This window comes from Giardia intestinalis, chromosome 3 (genome assembly GCF_000002435.2).
Source record: "Giardia intestinalis strain WB C6 chromosome 3, whole genome shotgun sequence".
Classification (NCBI taxonomy): domain Eukaryota; phylum Fornicata; order Diplomonadida; family Hexamitidae; genus Giardia; species Giardia duodenalis.
Window position 1 is genome coordinate 1906097 of NC_051858.1, and position 14479 is coordinate 1920575.

Consider the following 14479-nt stretch of genomic DNA (forward strand, 5'->3'; position numbering starts at 1 on the left):
GGCTCAAAAGCGCCGTAGACCGCCCGGAGAAAACTGTAGGAAAAATTGTAGGACACTCACAGCTATGCTACGACACAACTATGACATAGAATCCCTTATCTCTATCAACGCTTTGAGGCTCCCACTTGGCTCCACAAGACTCTGCGCGACTGCATGGGCAATGTCGTCCACAATGGCTGGGCTTCCACGGGGCTCTTTCCCAATCTCCTCTTTCTCTCCTTTCACTGTATAATTAAAATAGTACGTAAATAATTTAACAATGCAATCTGCCAGGCATGCGAACAAATCATAAACAAATGTATGAAGAAGAGTCTCCCCGCCAGTGCTGTCAAGAAGTAAGATCCTTTGATACTGATGGACAGTATAGTTGGAGAAGTGTCGGATAACTGTGCCTACAGCCGAAGAGCTTTTGTGCTTGCAAAGAGGGAGCTTGATGAGTATGTAGACCAGAAAGAAAAGCCTTAATAGAGTGTCGTGCCAATCACCCTCATCGTGCTCAATAGGCAACTCCAGGCAACTGAGGGCGGTGGAGATAAATAGAGCATCAGCATCTCTCTGCTTAGGCACCCCGATTGCATCAATTTCAAGAAACAGAAGATTATATAAATCTGTAACTACTGCCATGGGAACCTGGATGGATTGAAGAATGGCTTCCACCTGATCCTTGCCTGCAATACTTTGCACAAGGGCCTTCCACTCGTCAGTTGTAAAGAGTAGTTGCAACGCCTTCTCAACAGCAACAACACACATGACCTGCTTAAAAACCGTTAGAGATAGAGTAAGAGTATCTAAGACATCTTCGTAGACGATGATCATCGCTGAGGGCTTATTGTGTGCATAGCATGCTGTGAGCTGAAATGCCAAAAGGTTTGGTACTATGCCTTCAGGAAGCATGAGCTTGCTCGCAATAATCTGACGCACACAGTAAAGGACGTGCACGATGGTCTTTGTAGTTATACTGCTGTCGTCTGATGAGGAGGGGAAGAGGCCTCTAAAGTAATACCTACCGAGGATTATGTGGCAGTATGGTAGTATTGTATGCACAAAGCGTTTATGGATGTGCAGACGTCTCTCCTCCACCTTGGCAGAAATGTACACACCCACTAGCGGTCGTTCATGGTCTGTCGTGGAAGACGGTGACTTCAATGTAGAGACTGACAATGATGCCAGAGAGATTTTGGAGTCTGAATCTGTATCCTCTGATACAATGGAGGAGCAAACGCTAGAAGCAATATCGTCTGTGCTGAAGGTACCAAAGAACTTCCCTGTGGCATAGAAAAGTGCATCTGCGATCAATGGATGCAGTGAGGGCTGAGAGCAATCTGCTTTTAGGGTAGCGAGCATTGCAGTAGCGTCGTCAGTAGATTGGATGACCATAAGGGGAAGCGCACCCAAAAGGGTATATTGACACACAGCTAGGAAGTGAGTCAGGTCTGGTGCCGCCATTCTAACTGTTACTAAAAGGCGAAGAACATAGGATGTTGGGGTGGAGTAAGCGATAGGCACCCCGTCTTCTGTCGCCTTGTTGTGAAGGTGAGGAAGCAAGATCCTTATAAGTACAGCTCGAATATTCTCTTTACCTTTTTCACTGAACTGGGTGAAGCCCCGCGCCACAAGTGCCAAGAGGTATAAGTGCTTGGCAATAGACCGGGTAGTTGTGGAGGCCATGCTCATGTCATCATTCAGGTGGGCACAAATATAGGCTAACTCACTCGTCTCTTTTAAATATCCCGCTTGCACCAGCAACCTACTTGAGCTAACACAGGTTCTAGCGTATGCTTTACATAGTATGTGAAGGCTCTGTGCACCACTATGCGCAGACCCCCTATAGAATAGATCCCATCTAGCATACTGCGTAAGACACGAAACCACATGCTCAATAACGTGTACATCTGCTGCGTCGATCATAAAGCAGAGTAGTGACATGATGCTGCTGTACTGATCAAGCAGATTTCCCGCTGTCATATGTACACCGGAACCACTCAGCTCTTTACCCTTCTCTGCACCAAAGAGACAATGGATATGTATCCTTGCTCCCAGAGCGATGACACGGAAAGCGTATGTTTGGAAAAGTTTTCTATGCTCATCGCTTGCAATGTATGCTTCAATCCATGCTGCAGCAGACTCTGTCAGTACTGTACACTGGAGAATGTTTGGAAGAATGTCTGTAAGCATGCGTGTAATAGATAGGAGCATATTTGCAGCAGAATCTGCAGAGCAAGTAGTGGTATCAAGGCCGCGTCTAGTTTGCCGCACAAACCTTGCCTTGGGTCGCAAAACCTCAGAGCGGTTAGGCTTGCCATAAAGCGGTACGGCTTTGCATTTGACCTTCGGCTCTAGCTCAATAGGAACGTCTGTGTTGTTCCTGTTTATTAAATTGCAGGGGCACTGATCTTTCTGAGAAACACAGAGAGGCACTACATCATCTCGGTTATCACCTAGCTCATCTGCCAGGATGATAGACAATCCGCAGAAATTAAAAAAGATAAGTGCCAGTGTAGTATCTGAAAAGTGAGAAAATAGAATAGCATCGGCTGAAGCGCTTGCTTGATCGTGACAATTGGCAGTGCACTTGGGAAAGTTGAAGAGAAACCCGTGCAGGCGTCTCAGCACTTCTCGTTGGAGGTCTCGTAAAATTACTCTGTGCTGATCTCCTAGACTGAGCACAGCGCGGAAGAAGGAACTAAGTCTATTCTCATTTTGACTTGTAATGCAAATCAGAAGGCCTGCAGACCTGTTAATACTATTATTACCGTGTTTCCACACTGTCCCGATGGGTGGGAGGGTCGCGCGCATGGCTGGCAGAAGTATGGAGGTTATCCCCACGGCCACTGTGCTATCTCTAGTGAAGATCACTATGCTCATTATCACGGTCATGATGGTGTTAAGCTGCACGGCCAGAGATGCTACGGATACTTGTGACTCTACGTAGTAGCGGTCAACCAAGAGCACAAACAATTGAACGACAGACTTTATCAAGGCAAGCGATCCTGTTGTTCTGAGCAGATCCTTCAGCTTTGGCAGGAGGCCTAGCTTAACGATATAGTCCGGAAGAAACCGGCCGTTCTGAATGGGTTCTGCAAGAGATGTTAAGGATGCATCGAGAAGAGAAACAGACGGGCTTACGCTGCTAATCGTCCCGATGTAGATGTCCAGCAAGCAAGAGTCAATGTCCTGTAAGAGGCCTGTTGAAGTATCTAATGATACGGAAGCGTCCGCGTGATTATTCTTAGCCAATTGTAATGCACCGGAGAGACGACTAAGCAAAGATATAATGTGAATTTGCAACTGAACATTCTTGGAGATAATGGAGAAGAAAGACAAGAAGAAACTAAGCAGCTGGGAGCTGCACTGTTTGGCCTGCGTAGAAGAGTCATCACGCAAGGCAAGAAGAAATATAAATCCTAGCATGTCGAGCATCAGACGAATAAACGTTGTAATTGCTTGATTAGATAATTGAGCGCTACATTGTCTGTCACAGAAAGAAACAATTATTGGAGGCAGGTCTCTCCATAACACAGAGGCACCACTAGATAACAGTGCCAATTCGAACATATACTGATATGAAAGAGCGGTAAGGCCAGCCAGAGAATCCTTCATGGAAGTCTTCTGATTGGTAATGATTGCCAGCTGTTGCAGGAGTGTCTGGAGGACCACTTTTGGATGGACCGTGTGAGAGTTTTGAAAACTATTAGATGATATTAGTGTGAGAAGCTTTGTTAGCACAAGTAAAACAGGTGGGGGTTTGAAAGTAGCTTTTGGCAAAACGACAGTTCGATAAAGGAGTAGGGGCTTATATAACTCATCTTTAACACTCACTGTTACGTCCACTGCGTGCTCTAAGATGCTCTGGATCAGCTGCTCTGCGGAAGACCTGCTTATGGTGGAATTCTTGGTACCAGCGGTGAATGGATTGAAAAGAACCTCCAGCAGAAGCATAGCCGCCTGATCATCTTCCAAGAGTAAGGAGAATATTGACGTGGCATCCGTGCACACAATTGAAGGAGTGTTTTTGTTGCCAAGAATATCTAGCAAAAGGTGAAGCTGACGATTCAGTAAGTCACAGCTGATATCTGCGATGAAGTAACGCTCATATAAAACGTCCAAAGAACGGGTTCCCAGGATTACCTGACAGGCACTGGAATAAAACATTTGAAGAGACTTAACGGCAATCTCCAATAGGGCTGACTGTTCGTCAGGGGGGCAGACAGCATTCTCAGTGTCACCAAAGATGAGCACAAGGGAATCGGTGTACTGAAGTAGCAGAGACTCGGCCTCCCTTGTCGTAAAGGTTGGTAAGAGTGGCTGATTCGCCGCAGCCTCCTGTTGCCTGAGCTGTACGTATAGCTCCATAGAAACAGAAAGATGTAAAAGATCTATAGATACAATTTTGGCTTGCAACGATATGTTAAGTCCATCAAACACATCCTTTTCGTCCTGCTGGTGAGGATCAAGAAGGGGTTTCCACTGTGTTTGTGATAATGTTGAAGGACGATGCTGGACTATCTCTTTCCGCAAAGATATAAGGTCTTGGAAAATCACCGTGAGTTGACTAGCAATCAAGGTCTGACTCCATTGTGAAGACACGAGCATGTCACGTACAGAGTCGATAGCATCTTCTAAGCGTTGAGCGAGAGCCTTTGGACCGCAGACCTTATTCTCTTCGGAAGTGAACCTGAAGGTAGGGGTGTCGTATTCTGTCTCGCTAAGGACAGCAATTGATACGTCGGAAGTCTGAAACCAGGCTGGTCGATAGCTTATATGTAAAGACGAGTCTTGAAGGGATACCTCAACGCGAGGTGGAGGTTGCTGTAACGCTTGAGTGCACGGTTGAAGAATTTGTGCATTCAATAGAAGGGTGCTGATGGGATCATTATCTACGTTAGCAGGTGCATGAAGTATATATGGCAGTGTCTGTGCAAATCTTTTCAAGCTTCCAAGGGACTGTGCAACTTGCTTGCAGCCAGCCGATACGGCTCCAGTTGGAGAGCGAGCAACGCACTCTGGAATAGGCACACTGCAGAGGGCGGGCAGGCGCAACATAGAGATTCGAGCAGGAGCCCGCAGAATAGTATCCCTACCATACACTACATTTTTAAGTATTAGCATTTTCACATTGGATGGTCCTCTGGCTACTCCTCCTCGCGCTTACTACATCTGCATACCTCCCCAGCAGGATGCTCGTCCTGTACGACGGCCCGGAGATCGCGTCTAAAGACCTCCAGCTCATCCTGACGGGTGCTCGGATTGCTTCTCGTTCGATGCGAATGGATGACCCTAAATTTAAACTTCCGAAGCTTGTACTTGATGGAGTCCCCCAGTACTCTCATATAGCCATCATTGGTCGGGGGAACCATCTGACTGCAGAAAATTATAATGAGCTGCTTAAATATGTGGAGGGAACACTCGATCCATACAGCTCCAAGTTGACGGAGGACGAGAGAATGATTCTTCCGACGTCTAGCAGCGATAGATGGACCACAGCGATGAAGTATCCTACAGAGTATGTCTATAAAGGCATCTTTGAGCCGCTGCCAGGAGCATCTATTGCAATATTCACCGACGCACATGCTTGCCAGAGGCTTCTCAACCTACTTAAAAACCTGGGTATGAAGGCCATTAGGAGCACCTCTTCTGAAATGGGGGCCCTCAAGCTCAGCACGGCTTTGAAGGAGAAGCTGTCTCGTGGGGAACAATCTGGGTGTGACATTATAGGTGACGTCAGCTATAAGCCTCTAAAACAGCCTTTGTCAGATATACTCTCATTTACCCCCAACTTCCTTTCAGATGTACAGAAGGCACATGAAATATTCACATTTGAGAGCTCCTCCCGTGAGCTGACCGCAGGACTGGTCTGGCAAGGCCTTGAGAACAATGCCCGGGTGATTGCGATAGGCTTTCTCGGTGCCTTGGCTGACACGACCATGATGATGAGCAATGCTTCTTCAGAGCAATACTTTAAGGAGTGGAATGCTAAAGAGGGAACAAACCGCAGCATATATGAATACAGCACCCTTCCCGAAGGCTCTATCCAGGCATTCTATCAGCTAAGTCGCTGGTTTGGGTTTGCAAAGTGCATGTTACGCGTTTCTGTTCTAGATGCGCGGCCAGTTCAAGACCCATCAGGATGTGACAACACTGTTCCGGCTCAGCACGGGGAAGCTCATGGAAACACAGCTGTGGTTGAAGGAAACCTTGTCCACTACATTGTCAAGATAGAGGAGCTAGTTAATAATACGCTTTGGAGACCTTATGTCCCCAAAAAGACTGCGGTACGTCTGGACGAACTAGTGACAAACAACGCCCGTCGCCATCCAGAAGACTATGGCCTGTTTCCGTCTGAAACACGGCAAATCAAAAAGCAAATATCAGCGCTGTCTAGCGGCCTGTATAGCAGGTGTCTTCAATCCGCCCGCAAGGACTTGATCAATCAGACACAGGACATTACCGTGACGGACGCTCTTTCCTCCATATACACAGACATACAACTGCATGAGTCCATCATGGGTACTTTAATATCTATGAATTTAGCCCTGCTGGACGAGAAGAAAGGTCTCTTTGATTTGGTGATCGTTCCAGATCTGGTTAGGTCCTACCACATGAGATTAGATTACAATGTTCCTGGATATAATAGAATCAAGCTCATCCACCACCTGCACGTGAACATGGACCGCACAGATGCTTTCTATAAACACTATGCCGATTGGCCTCTGTTTGTGGGGCTGGGGTGTGTACTTCTATTGGCCGTGTACGCAGGAATACTGCTTCTCACACACAAGGAAACGCGTACGGAAGAAAAGGAAGAGTAAAATCTATCGTTTGACATTTCTCCGGAAGCTCAGTTTGGTAGTCTGCGACTCCGCCTTGGGGATCTCTTTAGAGACCTGGGAGACGACCTCAAGTGGTGTACCAATTGCTAGCCATCTGTTGAGTTTGATCATGCGCTCACTAACTTCTGTACAGCAAATGGCAGTGGCTTTGTTGGCTATTATAATGCTGTGGTTGTACACTAAGAAATTACTCGTGGTGCCTGTACATGAGGACTTGCCAGAAGGATTCACAATAGCTCCAGAGAAGAGTGTGCGAAAGCCGCTGCTGGTACGTTGAGCAACTGTCATGTGACTCGTCAGTGCAAGGCATAGTTTGATAATGTCCCCGGTCTCCGCAGCCAGGGACGTGTCGGACATAAGGTCTGGAAGCTGCACGTATGAGCGTAGAAACTCAAATAGGGTATCTTTATGGAGCTTGAGGATCTTGTCCAAGACATCCTCCAGTTGACGAGCAACCTGATTAGCCTGGTGGTAGCTCTGGGAAGCCATACCTGTCTTTGGCAGTGGACCCACTAGAGCATATAGGAGAGAAAGGTGATCTGACCCCTGACAAAGAAGTGGCGCGCTGCTGGCACCTAGCAAATCATCCCAGCCAACCTCAAGGCCTGCAGCAATCAGACAGGCCTCTCTCTGAACACCGTAATAGTATGCAACCATTAAGAAGAGCGCAGTCCTGGGAGAAACAGGTAACAGCGTGGCAGCAAGACCAGCTACCGAAATGCACAGTGTTGGTTTATGTGTAACTGAAGATGACCTGGCCGTCGTCAAGAGGTAAGTATAGTACAGTATCTGCTTAGTTAATGAGAGCTTAGCAGAGTCTACTAGATCAAGTAGATCGGTAGTCTCGAGACAGAATGAAAACGATGGAAAAGACTCCTTGAATCGCTGCGAAAACGACTGCAGCATCAGATATATGTGATCTATGGGCTCGAACTGGAGCGATGAATGTGGATTGATAAGCATCTCGTTCTCAGCGACATACTTTGGATAGAGGAAGATGCATGTGCCGTGCTGAGTGCGCCCAACACGCCCTCTCCGCTGCATGTGCGATGACATGGTGATGGGTACAACCACCAATACGCTTGTGCTGTGCTCAGGAAGATACACCATCCGCTTTTGAAGGCCCGAGTCAATCACATACCTGATTCCAGGGATTGTCACGGAGGTTTCTGCTACATTGGTGGCCAAGATGATCCTTCGCCTGCCAGTAATTGGGCTGAAAGGATACATAGCTTGCTGAGCAGGGATTTTGGAGTGGAATGGGATGACTACCCATGGCCTCCCACCCTGCTTTCCAGCCCCTAACACTGACAGTCGCTCCCATAGAAGGGCAAGGCAAACTGCTATGTCATCTGCACCGGAAAGAAACACCAAGATTCCATCATCCAGGGAGGTATTAGTGGTATGCAAGGTGACAATCTCGTCAACAATCTGCAAAATGTAGTCCTCTCTGCATGGTTGGAAGGATACGTCTGTTGAATACTGTGGATTGTCTAGTGAGATGGATGTAGAGGCAGTGTATCGACGAACATATTGCAGCAGCTGGACCTCATCCAAGGTTGCAGACATCAAGATCACATGTACCCTAGGGTTGTACCTGATCACACGAAGCACTATAGCTAGAAGTAGAATCTGGTTACTGGAGCGCTCGTGGATTTCGTCCAGAATAAGATATGATACGTTTAGCAAACATGGGTCATCCAAGAGGTATTGCAGGGTGACACCATCCGTCTGGTAGATCAGCTTGGTCTCAGGCGTAACCGTTGATTGAAATCGGACCGCGTATGCAACAGCCTGACGAAGATTGCCCGGTAAAGCTTGCTGCTGGTATCCTGCAAGACTGATAGCAGCCACTCTGCGTGGCTCAGAGACGATGATCCTTCCTTGTGGCTCGGTACTAAGCAAGGCAGCTGGAATACAGGTTGACTTACCAGAGCCAGTCGCCCCCTTAACAAGAACCACTTGGTTGGAAGCCAGCGCTTTTTGCAATGACGCGAAGTAGGTCCAATCCTTACCCAGCTGTGGGCCGCAGGAAAGACTTTTAACGGCCCGCACAGAGGAGGAGAGCGTACTATTCTTACAAAGGTCTGCCAAGAGTTGCATGTTCTTGCTATAATATCGCTGTACTTTCTCTCCAAGTGCTGAAGCGTGTTGGTCAACTACGGAGCGCGAGTGTATTGACCTTTTGAGGAGCACTGATCCTGGGTCACGTATCACTTGAAGGTCGAGGTTGTGCAGTGAAAGAGACGTGTGCTCTTCCTCAAAAAGCTCATGGTCACGAATGAACTGAACGCACGGCCTCATGAGTCTGTTAAATAAAACAGGATTTGGTGAGACATGGCTCGTCCACATACCGCTCATCCATATGTCACAGAGCTGTGCAATGGGTCGTATATGTTGCTAGAGTCGCCCCAGCTCATAATAGGTAGAAATAGTGACAAAAGTAAGCCCTGGGAATTGGCCGACAATAGGCTTCTCTTGCCCTACCAGGAGCTGAGCCGGGCACATATCGGATTATCATATGATGGTCACAATCTCGAAATAACCAACCTTGGGCGCAACAGAATTGTCATTTTACTCCAAACTTGCGACAGCAATGGTGGCAACGGTGATAGTGAGGAAGCATGTCCCAGAAAACAGCTGATAATGGAGCCCAAAAACTCTCTGGAAAGGGTGTGCTCTCCCTGCATTCTTTCTATTCATCCACACTCGTTCAAAGATCACTATGGAACATACTATTATGGATGCCCTCTTTTTCCTCCTCTATGCATCGTTCCAATAGGTGGTATGGTCGCTCGTGCATTTCAGATGTTAGAAGAGATTGATACTTTGCTGTCCTCTTCGACTTTGCAATCCAATCAATCTACTTATCTAAATATTATTTTCAATCGGTACAGCCACTCAAAGTTGGTGCTAGCGGAATTTGTCGATTGCACGAATCCGCAGATTCTTGGGCCGTTGCTGGACGGAGCCAAGAAGTTGGTTGACTTAGAGCCATATTATACTACCCTCATCGATATAACTACTTGTCTCCACGAAGCAAGAAGTGTACACGGCCTTGAGCTCCCAATAGACCTAGATATCTATAAGTTCGAGAAGCCACCATGCTTTCCAGAGCACCAGCATGCATATGAAAAGGTGTGCCCGCAAGAGTGTCACACACCCATAGAGTCTATAGATCATGAGCAGCTCACCGAATTTACAGACTTCTTTTTAACAGATGTAACAATTCTTTCCATAAATGCCAATCTGCAAAGTCTATTTGAGACTACCCTACAATACACTACCCTACAAGCTCCCCCCAGTATTGATGTTCTTGAGTGGGCGATCACTGGCTTGACACCTGTCCTAGAAGATGGCCGGCTTTGCTGTCACCCGGACATAGGTCGGTTAAAGTCCTATTACAGCAGACACAAGTACCTTCTAATAGTGTACGAAGGAACCGAATCTTCAACTTGGGTAGACGCCATTCTAGAACCTGAAGCAGAAAAGAATGTATTGTTTGCTCTGATAAGGAGCTCACTAGGCACGGAAAAGCCGGTCTATATTATGTCTAAGAAGCAGTTCTCTGGGTTTCTCTACTATCAGAATTCTGGGGATATATCATATTTCCCCTTTCCACCCTCACGGGCCTACAGATCCTCCTCTAGCACACCTCCCACTTTGGTAGCAGCAGCGACAGAATCTACAACTAAGGCGATTAGCTCCGATGCTGAAGCAAGTAAGGAGCCGTGTCTCCGGCAATCAACCTCTCCGAGCATTCCACAATGTGCAAAGGAAAATGAAGAAGTAATTGATATTTCTGACAGCGAAAGCTCACAGCCCAGCTCTGAGGCTAGGGAAGCAACACGTCCATCTGCATCACAACAACCACCCCAGCTTCTGGACTTGCCGAATTTTAGTGAGCGCAGGGTAATAAAGGTGGATCTCCCCGTAATGAGGATTATCAACGGGTACGGCGTTGTGGATTGCGACGACATTTCGATGTCTGTCTGGCGTGCGCTTGTAGATGCCCTTAATAGCGACGGTCCAGGACCGTGCCTTGCTCTCCGGTTGCATGAGGATGACGCTGGGCAGGCGTAGTAGATCGGATAAACAAAAGTGTATTATTAGTTAGAGATGTCCAGGAGCGCAGATTTAGGCATAATTTCAGTTTAAATTGTCTGCGCAGATAAAGAAAGCCATGAGCACCAAGCCCGTCAAGGACAACAGCAAGATGAAGAGCAGGTCCGCGCGCGCGGGGATCTCGTTCCCGATCGGGCGCATCCACCGTCACCTGCGCGAGGGTCGCTACGCAGAGCGCATCTCGTCCGACGCGCCCGTCTACCTCGCGGCCGTCCTCGAGAACGTCGTCGCAGAGGTCTTCCGGGAGGCGTGCAACCACCGCGACAAGAAGAGCCAGAAGCGCATCGTCCCCAACCACATCCTGACTGCCCTCCGCAAGGACAAGGAGCTCGCGACCATCTTCGCCAACGTCACAATCCGCGAGGGAGGCGTCGCCCGCTCCGCGAAGGAGGGAAGAGAGGGCAAGGGCTCCCATCGGTCGCAGGATCTTTGAGTGTCTGTCTGTGAGTGTCTGTGAACTTATGATGTCTTTTTGTTGGTTGTGGCGCCGTAAGAGTGAGTTCTCGTTCTGACTGACTGGTATCTCGCTTGTAACAGCCGGCCCTCGGCTCAGCTCATTCCCCGTTCTATTTCAACACTCTCCATAGCATTTTGGATTGTAGCATTTCTAGGACAAAGTTCTAGGATAGCCGACATTCTATGTAAACGCCGACGTTGAGATTACAAGGGAAAGTATAAAGCCCATTTACTTTTGCCTCATGCGGGGTCAATATTTAGTAGAGTCTTGATTGTTTTTACGCACACCCAATCCTCTTTTGTAAGGTCGTCGCGGTAATACTTCTTTAAGATATCAATACTTTTTCTATTCATAGCAGTGTACAGAGTCGGTGTGTCCTCCTTGCTGAATGTCCGCCCATAGGCGGTGGAGGAGTCAGCGGTCTCGATTCTGATGGCAACTTCGGTGCCTGCCTTTGCCATAGGATGGCTCTTATTATCTTTCTGAATGCTTTCCACCTTTCCTAGAAGCTTTCCTGTTGGGAAGCAGATTGGCTGCTGTGGATGAAGAGACCCTTTATCGATTCGCACCCCAATAATGAGAGGATCTTTGTGATGAAAGCAGTCTAGGATGGTCATTATGCATGGAAAGACGGTCTCCGATTTGAGCGCCTCCCGTCTCTCAAGCTTGTACTGCTTCAAGTGTTCGACAAACATGTCATAGAGATGATAAATGATGTCCGCCCTGAAAATCTTCACCTTGTTAATCTTTGCATAGTCCTCTGTCGCTTTGTCTACTTCAATATCAAAGGCCAAGATGCAAGCATACTCTGGATTTGTACGCTCAAGCTGGAGGGCCGCCTCTTGAATAGTGTTCTTGGAGATCGGGCCTATAGCACACCCTGCGAGCGGCACCTTTGTCTTTTCCGAACTTAGGTACGTGATGAGTGCTTCCATAGACCCCAAGGATGATGCGTTAAGATAGATGCCCACGTTAGAAAACTTGAATTGCTTTGCCATGTCATGTATATCTGCCATAACGCACTCCTTAAGGTCCTCAAGGTTATCTCCAGGATCCTCTCGCAGTACAGTGCTCCCAGGAATGGCAGTTTCAAGATCTGTCGCATAAATCTTGAATCCAATCGAAGCGCGCAGCTTATCATTACGCTTGTAATTGGCGGTTCCCTTTTCGCGGATCTCACGAGCTTCTTGGGGAGTAAGAAGCTCTCTAATCTTGGTAACAATGGGTCCATTTAGCCCAGCCAAAACGATCGTGTCGCCTCTGTGCAACTCTCCGTTGACAAGGATGCAATCGATTGTGTACCCAAAGCCATCCTCTTTTCTGAGCTCCAGGACTGTGCACTGCATCTTCTCTTCTCCGCTATCACTGTAATGTACAGCAATCTTATCTTCCATTAATAGCTGAGTGAATCCAACAAGGACGGCGAGTAGGTCAGGGACCCCTTCCTCGGTGAATGCGCTCGTGGGGACAACGGGTATAACCCTCTTGAGGTCAGCGATATTCCACCAGAGATCCACGTCAAGTTCGAGCTCAGCAAACTGGTTTCTAACGTCCAGATACTTCTTTTCAAAGTCGTCCAACGTTGCTTTGTCCTGCTTGCACGGGTTGTCCTTTACCACCCCCGCACTTGTCATCTCAGGACCACTGCCCATGGTTCCCTCTAGCGCACGCTTGGAAGAGCGTCCCTGGACAGACTTCCAATTGTATAACCTGTCAATCTTGTTCAGCGCAACGATGAACGGGCAATTCCGCGCTCTAAGCAGATTAATGCTCTCTATTGTTTGTCGCTCTAGCCCATGCATGAGGTCGACCACGAGGATGGCGATATCTGCAAGGCTGCTGCCACGGCTCCTCAGATTGGCAAACGACTCGTGCCCAGGCGTGTCGACAATCAAAAGGCCTGGTATTTTGTACTTCACTTTCATGGGGAACTCCTTTGTCCGCTCACTGAGATACTCGTAAGAGAAGAATGTGCTGCCGATCTGCTGTGTTATACCACCGACTTCTTTTCCTTGTATGTTCGTAGATCTGATTTTATCGAGCAGAGATGTCTTTCCTGTGTCGACGTGTCCCAGAATCGCGCAGATCGGGCTTCTGAGATTCTCCTGGATCTTATCGGCACGCATCTTAGCATGGTAATCTAGCTCCTGCTGCCGGCTAAGCTCCGCCAACTTCTGCGTATGCGTCACTTTGGCCTTTGCTTTTGAAGAAGCTGTATGCTTACTATTGTCTATTTCAAAACTGGAGTCACTGTCCGCATCATCCTCCCACGAGCGTTTGGCAGCCTTGGAGACTTCCTCTGCAGCCTGCTGCACACTTTCCTGCTCCTTTGCTCTTTGTTCCGCTCGAATCTGCTCCTGCTTTAACTTCCGCTCCTCTTCTTCCTGGCGAGACTCTGCTATTCGGGCACGCAGCATGTCCATCGCCTCTCTGCGCTCCTCCTCGCTCATGGAGTTAAAGTCTATTCCCAACAAACCTGGCCCACCGGCGGCAGAGTGCTGGCCTCTATTTTCCCCCCTTCGCTTACCCCTACCAGGGTCAAGACCTTGTTGCTTCTCTGGCTCCATGCGAGCCCTGGGATGGCCCTCTTTCTGCGTGCCTTCTACTGTTTTTGAAACTTCTGAAGGCTCCTCTAAGACCTCTTCTGAAGGCTCTTCGCTATGAGCATCCAAGTCCATGCATGCATCGAAGTCCTCATGGTGTCGCTTCCCCTTGCCTTTGACGGGCTCCTTCTTTTGGGTATGGCCTGTCTTTGCTTCTGTGGCAGCAGTAGCTGCAGCTGCGGCTGCAGCGGCCTCTGCTTCTGCCTTTTCTCTGGCCTCCTTACGGGCCAGGAGCGCCTTTTTAGATATTGTAGGCCCCTTTGGAACGACCACTGGGAGTTCCAGAGGACCCGTCTGTCGCTCACGCTGACTAGCCGCCTTACTGGCCTCTTCACGCTTCTGCTGCTGCTCTTGCTCCTTACGAGTCATCCCGCGCTTCCCTGCGTTTGCATTGAACTGTTGATTTCGTGGAGGCATGGTAATTATTTCAAATATGTTAGAAATTTATCCTTGAAGTTTTCTGT

At 48.2% G+C, this 14479-nt stretch overlaps 6 protein-coding genes across 6 annotated transcripts; 3 read left to right on the plus strand and 3 right to left on the minus strand.

Moving 5' to 3' along the window:
* Positions 1 to 78: 78 nt before the first annotated feature.
* GL50803_0032606 (uncharacterized protein) lies at positions 79 to 5109 on the minus strand (the record flags this gene model as incomplete). Its single annotated transcript, XM_001704669.1, has 1 exon — positions 79 to 5109. The coding sequence occupies one exon, from the start codon at positions 5107 to 5109 to the stop codon at positions 79 to 81; it is 5031 nt and encodes a 1676-aa protein (XP_001704721.1).
* Positions 5110 to 5120: 11 nt separating this feature from the next.
* GL50803_006617 (uncharacterized protein) lies at positions 5121 to 6809 on the plus strand (the record flags this gene model as incomplete). The annotated part of the gene is made up of 1 exon (XM_001704668.1): positions 5121 to 6809. One exon carries the CDS (start codon positions 5121 to 5123, stop codon positions 6807 to 6809), a length of 1689 nt encoding a protein of 562 aa, XP_001704720.1.
* A 3-nt stretch (positions 6810 to 6812) lies between these two features.
* GL50803_006616 (putative RNA helicase) lies at positions 6813 to 9134 on the minus strand (the record flags this gene model as incomplete). The annotated part of the gene is made up of 1 exon (XM_001704665.2): positions 6813 to 9134. The coding sequence occupies one exon, from the start codon at positions 9132 to 9134 to the stop codon at positions 6813 to 6815; it is 2322 nt and encodes a 773-aa protein (XP_001704717.2).
* Positions 9135 to 9167: 33 nt separating this feature from the next.
* Positions 9168 to 10913, plus strand: GL50803_006615 (uncharacterized protein; the record flags this gene model as incomplete). The annotated part of the gene is made up of 1 exon (XM_038046314.1): positions 9168 to 10913. The coding sequence occupies one exon, from the start codon at positions 9168 to 9170 to the stop codon at positions 10911 to 10913; it is 1746 nt and encodes a 581-aa protein (XP_037901890.1).
* A 100-nt stretch (positions 10914 to 11013) lies between these two features.
* Positions 11014 to 11388, plus strand: GL50803_0014256 (Histone H2A; the record flags this gene model as incomplete). Its single annotated transcript, XM_001704663.1, has 1 exon — positions 11014 to 11388. The coding sequence occupies one exon, from the start codon at positions 11014 to 11016 to the stop codon at positions 11386 to 11388; it is 375 nt and encodes a 124-aa protein (XP_001704715.1).
* A 263-nt stretch (positions 11389 to 11651) lies between these two features.
* GL50803_00115239 (putative Translation initiation factor IF-2) lies at positions 11652 to 14432 on the minus strand (the record flags this gene model as incomplete). The annotated part of the gene is made up of 1 exon (XM_001704662.1): positions 11652 to 14432. One exon carries the CDS (start codon positions 14430 to 14432, stop codon positions 11652 to 11654), a length of 2781 nt encoding a protein of 926 aa, XP_001704714.1.
* Between the last annotated feature and the right edge of the window lie 47 nt (positions 14433 to 14479).